Consider the following 8165-nt stretch of genomic DNA (forward strand, 5'->3'; position numbering starts at 1 on the left):
AAACGAAATAAATAGAGAAATCTTGTAAACCAGTTTGTCAAAGTGGTGCACTTGCAAACTTATCCACGATGCTTGTCAGAAAACCGCCTGGTTTTCTATTGCGGATCGACGGGAAATTTAAATGTGGTAGTTTTTGACAAATACAAACAGATGTTTTATAATCCTCAGTATCAAGAACAATCAGCGGCGATCAGTCAAACATTGGCTAGGTATTTTCTCTACATGTATCTAAATGTCATAGAGGGCCTCTCAGTAACCGGCAAATTTTTATTATATTTTCAAGTAGTTCCATTTATTTTAAAAGAAGAACGCTCACTTTCTGAGAATCTGTTAAAGTTCTTTAAACATTTGTGAGCTTAGGATCGATTACTAGCTGCTGTTCGCGAAATGAGTGCACGCTCATCCCCGAAGAGACAGTTGGACGCGTCACCTTGGCATTGTTAATTTCAACCTATGAGAAACGTGTTTGCCTGAATCGACCAGGCAACTTAAATAACATAAATTAGCTTTAAGAGGGTTATGGCGAATTAAGTGGATAGTATTCGATCGTGTTATTGAGAAGTTTAAGATTCAAAATCTTAAAGCTGTGCAATGGAAATTGTTGAAAAAGCTGGCTAACATGCAAGATGCATTCGTTATATTATTTTACTGACACGATTGGGAAAGTCTCTAATTTTCCGAGCTGCACCAATGGTTTTTGATGTCGTGAAATGGTAGAACTTTCAATCCATAGCTGTCGTAATTTCGCCTTTGATGTCGCTGACAAAGGATCAAGTCGAATTTTTTTAATCTACAAGGGTCACCGACGAAAAATCCAAGCCGATAAACCAATTAGCAAATGCCACAGCGCATGCGTACAAAATGGAATAGAGAAGCTAATTCAAATGGCTCATAATGATAAGAAAATCTCTTTTAGCATATTAATAGAAACTACATTAATGGAGAAATTGTTTTTAATCTAAATGGTACTTTTTTAAAACTGAACTGTAATGGCTTGCTCTCTTAAAATTCCTTAAAATTTCAAATTATTCATCGTCGCTCAGTTTCCATGTGAAAGTTGTCGGCAAATGTAACATTACATTTTGAAAACCGAAATTTAGTAATATATTCTTAAAAAAATACAAGTCATATATTACCTGTTGCCGGAATCGGTGTCTGAGACGCTGATCTGTTTGTGGTTGGTGGGTTTGTCCGTGGAGTCAAAGTAGCTGTTAAGAATCAATTAAGAAACACAATAAATAGAGACATCTTGTAAACCAGTTTTTCAAGGTGGTGTACTTGCAAACTTATCCATGATACCTGTCAGAAAACTGCCTGTATTTAATTATAGATCAACGGCACCTTTCCGAGAATCTGTTGAAGACTTCCAAACATTTGTGACCCGAGGGAGCGACCGACATTTTTGTAGAAAAATATTAATATAAATACATAAGACATATAGTTGAACTGCGGGTGGAAGATGAAAGAGAAGAAAGATCTTCGCAGTTTTTCGTTTTAAGCCGCTGCGTAGCATTGTTTTTGATAGCTAACACAGTTGTCCCTCTATTGCTGCAGTCTGCTTGTAGGCGTGCTTGTTTCCTGACCTCTTTCGTTGCTGTTTCATAATATGATCTACTGCCCATTCAGATTTTTTCCCCTCCAAATACAAAGGTCCTTCCCACCATGTGTCCTTACTCGCTAACTCCTCTACTGATAAGCCTCTTGTTAGACGATCAGCTGAGTTTTCTTCAGTTAAAAATATCTCCACTTTTGAGAACTTGTGTGAGACTTTACTTCACCACCTAGCCTTCTTTTCCTGTTACAACTGAAGCGACTCCTCACTAGTCGATGCCCGTGGTCCAGATTTCTTGAAACAAAGCCTTAACTCGAAAGGTATATGGCGTCCAAAATCTTAAAGGTTCGAAAAATGTGGTTATTCTTCTCAGGAAACTGCGCTTTATTAGTTCTTACATTTGTACACATCTCGAGGTGGATGCAATCGGAAGATGAACATGTTTTTCCTCTCTAGCCATGGTACTCCAAGTGTCTTAACAGAGGACAGCTCTTCCATTATCTAGATCTACTCTCCGCTGCTGGTATATCTCCCACAACAATTCTTCTGAATTAGACAGCCATTTACGTGCGTGAGCATTCTTCCACAGCGTCGAAAGTATATTATACAAGTCTATGGCTGTCTTATCGTCTGGAGCTGAATTCATGCTATCGTACATATATGTTGAGAGATAGTTAGAGATAATATTGCCAGAGATAGTATTGTCACAGTAACCAGTGGAAAATTTTATTGATACTTCTTCACATGTTCTTGTACGACGAACTGTGTAAATTGCGATGAATTTATTCCGAATGCCACTCATTTAAAAATTCATATTCATCTGGTACCTTGGTTTGGTCGAGCACTCTCCATAAAAGTCCATTATACCGGCTATCTTCTGGTTTAAGACTTGTGCGGAGATACATGTCTGCTATGCCACAGACTAAATCTATTGGTTGCCCGGGAACCGTATCAGACGCTGAAAAGCTCTGGCTGCAACCTAGGTCCCTGGTGTATGACATCGCTCAAGGAGATCCCCTCGCACTTGGCTGCCGCGTCAGACACAATGCTCGTCCTCGTCGTTGCTTTGTCTGGCGGTAGGTAATAAGACTCAAGGGGCTTTTTCTCTGTTTTTGGGATCTTCCTTACGCAACCTTTCTTCTAGCTCTTTAAGAATTCGTTTCTCTGTACTTCTCAACCGTCCCAGGGCTGTCTCGTAGTTGTCTGGTAACACTGACCGGTCGTCTTTCCAAAGCAATTCGACTTCGAACCTCGTGCTCGCAAATTTGATTGATCGCTTAAGTTTTTCGAGTGCGGTATTTCTCATTCGAAGTCTCAATGCTGTGACTAAGCACCTCTATCTGCAAGAACGTTTGGAGTTTGCAATTTAGTTGCTGCTCTTATCGTCAGCACGTATAAAATAAGTGTAAGCCAAACTTGTTCGATAGCCTCCCTGATGAGTACTATTTGCATCACCGATACATGTCTATCGGAGGGTCGTTAGCCGTGAAACTGTTTTTACTGGCTTTCCTCCAACATCCCTCTCTGGTTGATACTCACGAAAACGGCGATGATTGGGCGTGCTCCAAGGTAAAGGTAAGATACTCCCACTTCGCGTATTTAGCCTAGTTGATTACTCCAATGTTCCCTGAAACGAGTTCTGCAGTGAAAGCTGCTATCTTTACATACATCTTTCCATCTAAGCTTTCAAGATTTAGCTCGAGGATTCTTGTCTCGAAGCTGTCTGTGTGAAATTTAGAACTTTAGCAGTTACTCTACGGTTCTCCCCTTGAAGTTCTTATTCAACTGTTGATTATGTCTTACTACTGGCGTCGTCCAGTAGCGCATTAACGACCACTCGTCTTGCGCCATTCTTGATTACTACCGTTGCTTTCCTCAGTGCGACATATTCACCTCTAGTTTCTTTCATCTGCATTGCTGTTGTGTGCGATCTCTCCGGTAAGACCTGTGTGGACTCCGCGTGCGTGGTATCTCTAACTGGAGCTACTCTAGTTTCATTACTATGCACGTTTTGGGGCTGACGATTGTAGCTTTCACTCATATTGCCCTTTCTTGCAATCTCCGGCCTCTCCTTTCTCTTCAATGTAGCACACCCGGTTGTGCGTCCCTTGAAACCACAAAATCGGGACTGTGGGAACGATATTCCATGGTGGGTATCTCCGAGGCATCTATAGCAAAAATGTTGTTGCGCTTTTTTTCCGTCACCTCTTTTCAAAGGCTATATCTTAAAACTCGTCGTACCAAATGGGATGGTTGTTTCTCCAGACTCTTAATGTACGACGGCTCTTGCTAGGCCACTGGTTTGGAGTACCTGCAAGTGATCTGATTTCTCCTCGGGTACTGAAATTGCTCCATATCCCTCGAAGCGTCTCAGGTGGTACTGTCTGGAAATCTGCTTCTTTTAATTTATCGGATTCGCTTTGTCAAAACAATTATTAAGGGACACAACCCCCCTTGCGTGGTTTTTATCTTTTCAAGTTTCTTCGTTCGGTTATTTAGTGTGACAGTGTTGCCCAAAGGTCAGCTGCGGTCTCTCTTTGTTAGCTTTACCCATCCTTCTCTCCCTGGGTTTCATTTTTTTGTACTATCCGCAGTAGTTCAACAAATCTGCGTATTCTCTGTGTTTACTAATTCATTTACAATAATTTAATGGTAATATCATGTATGCTTCAATTTTATCCCATGAGAAAAATCGGCTTGACACTTACCTCCTCTTATCCACAGTAAGGAAACGTGTAAAATAAGGGCTTTAAGAAACCATTCGTCCATCCTTGATAAACACTGATTATCACAACATTGGTATTACTTGGCAAAGAATGGAAAACCTGCAAAGAAGAACAGGCAAATACCCTAAGAACGGTGCCTACTAATAAAAAAAGTATTTTTGTGCGGTTTATGACTATGCGGGGAAAGCAGATCCTAGCAAGGGTTTTCGAAATCCAAACATTAAATTGCGTGTAGCCACGCAATTTTTAGAGACAATTAAGCAACAGTTATTCTAAAAGACAGTAAAATACAAGGTAATGTATGGCATTTTTATCCAATTTAGAGCTTTATTTTCTCTAAAAAATGGTTCTTTTTTGTAGACGGTTATATAAGTAAACTACAATTACAAGTAGCTGTCATTGCTGCGATAAAGATCTTGCATCAATAATTAGACGGAAATATTAAATGAAATCGTGTTTTTTGGCAAAGAAAACATTTTGTTTTCTTTTCTATTATCAGTTTCTAATTTTAATACGAAATGTCTATTATAAAATTTCCAATATGTCAATGAGCAGATTCAAATCATTCTCCCCCGGCCTTTATGTTTTCCTTGCCTTTAAGCATACTCTGATAAGGTACTCTGATATTTTAATATCACACCTCGTGTTATGATAAGTCAATGACTAAATGTGTGGGAAGTTATCCTCGCTTAACCTTTTTCTTTCTTGTTTTTCTGGTACTGAGCAGCCATGTATTTTACTGTACTACATACAGGGATATTTTGTTTGTTACTAGAAATCCTCAATTCATTATTTAAACTCGGCCGTCAATAGCTGATTCCAAAACGTTCCTTTGCTAGAATAGACACCGTTTGTGTAGCTTCGAACAATCCAAAATACAGAATGTGTTTAACCCGTAGCTAACAGTTCGCTTATGGTTAAGACACCAAAACACTAATGCTTTTTTTACTTGCAAATTAAGGCTGCACCTGCATTTCACAGGTAACTCTTTTCACTTGCTCCAATTGGTGTCTTCTTTAATTCGCTCTAATTGCTTTCATATAGAGCCTTACAGTTTGCTTATGGTTAACACACAGAGACAGTCAGGCGTCTTTAACTGACAAATAATAATGGCTACAACTGCATCTTGCCACCAAGGAGTACCGCACTTCTGGAAACTCTTGCCAAATTTCAGACCAAAATTTTTCCTAACCTATTTCAGACACGACCTTCTTGTCGATTGCATACCGTCCAAATTCTCCAAATGATCATGTTAACCCGCTCCAAACATAGAAGAAGCTAAATTGGTTCAACGACCGATATGAATATGTCAAACATGTCAGCAGGACTTTGCTAGGGCCTTCAACTTCATTTTACTCGTGACGACTAAAAGCAATTCCAGACCAGCCTCACCCTATTCAGCCAAATGTGGTCAGATTCTATGCTCTTCTTCAAACTAAGGAGGCTGCCGCGGTGAAAACCGCCCTTAAAGTTAAACAAGACTTATCCTTGTTAATCACAAATTTATGAAAGACGTTGCTATTTTTTGCGTCATGCATGGAATATTTTAATATCTTTTTTTTCCAACTCACTATGAGGGCTCGTTTTTCATTACGAACGTATTACGTATTCGCAAATAATTTTAATACAAAAGCGCTGACTCGGAGATTTTAAGCTTAAAGGATTGTTAAACATAACGATTTCTGAGAGACGTTTCTTGCCATTATGGAATATTAAAAAAAAAACAATATTACGAAGGAAAGAAGCCAGTTGAGCTGGGGGGGGGGGGGGGGGGAGCGGAGGACTTCAAAATTCGACTCTCCTACATAAGCTATAGGAGTGATTTTGCTATAAGTGTGTCTAGCCAAAGTGTATGGATATTTAGCTTTTTAGGTCAAGATGGCTTCAGGACTTGTCGTGTTTTGGACAACATTTCGTTCATTTGATCTCAATAACTCAGCGCTTTTATATTAAAATTCTTAATGCGTTCGTAATTAAAAAGGACCGCACGTCGTGAATTAAGAAGAAGATATTAAAACTTTCTATATATGGTGCAAAGGATAACAATGGCCACGTTAAATTTGTGATAAAAAGTAATACTCTTATTAAATTTTATAGTGCCTTTTACCTCCAGTTGAAGAATTAGATTTTGATGCAGGTCGTCAAAATAGTTCAGTTGATTTTATTTTACATTTTTATGAAAGGTGTCTTTAAACCGTAAGCATGATGCTCTCTGAAAAGAAATAATTAGCATCGTTTTTTATTTGACACAAAATGTCCAACAATATTCCCTATATGTCAACAAGCAGATGCTAGGCAAATATATTCTCTCTCAAACTTGTTTTCCTTTTATAGTGCTATAATTTCCCGTTAAAATCTCTAAACCATAAACGAGACAAGAATCTTAAAGGAAATCATTTTGCTCTTTGGTAAAGAAAACAGTTTTTCCCTTTTCTGAATGTTAGTTTCAAATTTGGATACAAAATGTCAGTTAATATTCCCAATATGCCAATGATCAGCAGCAAGCTAAATTATTTACCCTAAACCTCGCTTTCTTTTTGTAGAAGGTTATACAAGTAAACTACAATTACAAGTAGATGTCTTTTTTTGCGATAAAGATCTTGCATCATTAATAAAACGGAAATCTTAAACGAAATCCTGTTTTTTTGAGAAAGAAAACATTTTTCCTTTTCTAGTATCAGTTTCTAGTTTGAATACGAAATGTCTATTATAATATTTCCAATATGTCAATGAGCAGATTCAAATCATTCTCCCTAGGCCTTTTTGTTTTCCTTGCCTTTAAGCATACTCTGATAAGATACTTTGATATCACACCTCACCTCACACCTCGTGTTATGATATTCTCAATAAGTCAATAGCGAATTGAGTGGAAAATTATTCTCGCTGAACCTTTTTTCTTCTTGTTTTTTGGTACTGAACCGCCATGACCTTTACCGTACTACATACATTAACATTTCTCTTGTTACTGGAAACCCTTAATTCATTATTTAAACTCGGCCGTCAATAACTGATTTCAAAACGTACCTATGCTAGAATGGACACCGTTTGTGTAGCTTCGAACAATCCAAAATACAGAATGTGTTTAACCCGTAGCTGACAGTTCGCTTATGGTTAAGACACCGGAACACTAATGCTTCTTTTACTTGCAAATTAAGGCTGCACCTGCATTTTGCATGTAACTCCTTTCACTTGCTGCAATTGGTCGCTTCGATAATTCGCCCTAATTGATTTGACATAGAGCCTTACAGTTTGCTTATGGTTAAGACACAGAGACAGTAAAGCGTCTTTTACTGACAAATAATAATGACTACAACTGCGTCTTGCCACCGGTTGTATCGCGCTTCTTAAAACTCTTGCCTAATTTCAGATCAAATTTTTTTTCCTAAACTATTTTAGACACAACCATCCTGTCGATAGCATACCATCCAAATTCTCCAAATGATCATGTTAACCCGCTACAAACATACAAGAAGCCAAATTGGTTTAGCAACCGATATGAATATGTCGAACATGTGAGTAGGACTTCGCTAGGGCTTTCAACTCCATTTTACTCGTGACAACTATAACCAATTCCAGACCAGCCTCACTCTATTCAGCTAAAAGTGATCAAAATCTATGTTCTTCTCCAAACCAAGGAGGCTGCCGCGGTCAAAACCGCTCTTAAAGTTAAACAAGACTTATCCTTGTTAATCACAAATGTAAAGAAGACGTTCTTTTGTGCGTCATGCATGGAAAGTTTTGAATATCTTTTTTTTCTAATTCACCATGAGGGCTCGTTTTTCATTACGAACGTATTACGTATTAGCATTTAATTTTAATATAAAAGCGCTGACTCCGAGACATTTAGCTTAAAAGATTGTCAAACACAACGATTTCTGAGAGACGTT

General features: G+C 38.3%; 1 protein-coding gene across 1 annotated transcript in view; it reads right to left on the reverse strand.

Annotated features, from left to right (window-relative positions):
- Positions 1-7394, reverse strand: part of LOC146485628 (uncharacterized) — a gene marked incomplete at its 3' end in the record, with an annotated part of 42084 nt that extends 34690 nt beyond the window's left edge. Inside the window, exons 1-3 of the mRNA XM_085102926.1 lie at positions 7303-7394; positions 4261-4377; positions 1137-1208 (exon numbers count right to left, since the gene is read on the reverse strand). Coding sequence (XP_084959052.1) covers positions 1137-1208; positions 4261-4321 — 133 coding nt within the window. The remainder of the gene's footprint in view (positions 1-1136; positions 1209-4260; positions 4378-7302) is intronic.
- Between the last annotated feature and the right edge of the window lie 771 nt (positions 7395-8165).

This window comes from Pavona decussata, unplaced genomic scaffold (genome assembly GCF_977016875.1).
Source record: "Pavona decussata unplaced genomic scaffold, jaPavDecu1.1 SCAFFOLD_25, whole genome shotgun sequence".
In the NCBI taxonomy this organism is placed as follows: Eukaryota; Metazoa; Cnidaria; class Anthozoa; order Scleractinia; family Agariciidae; genus Pavona; species Pavona decussata.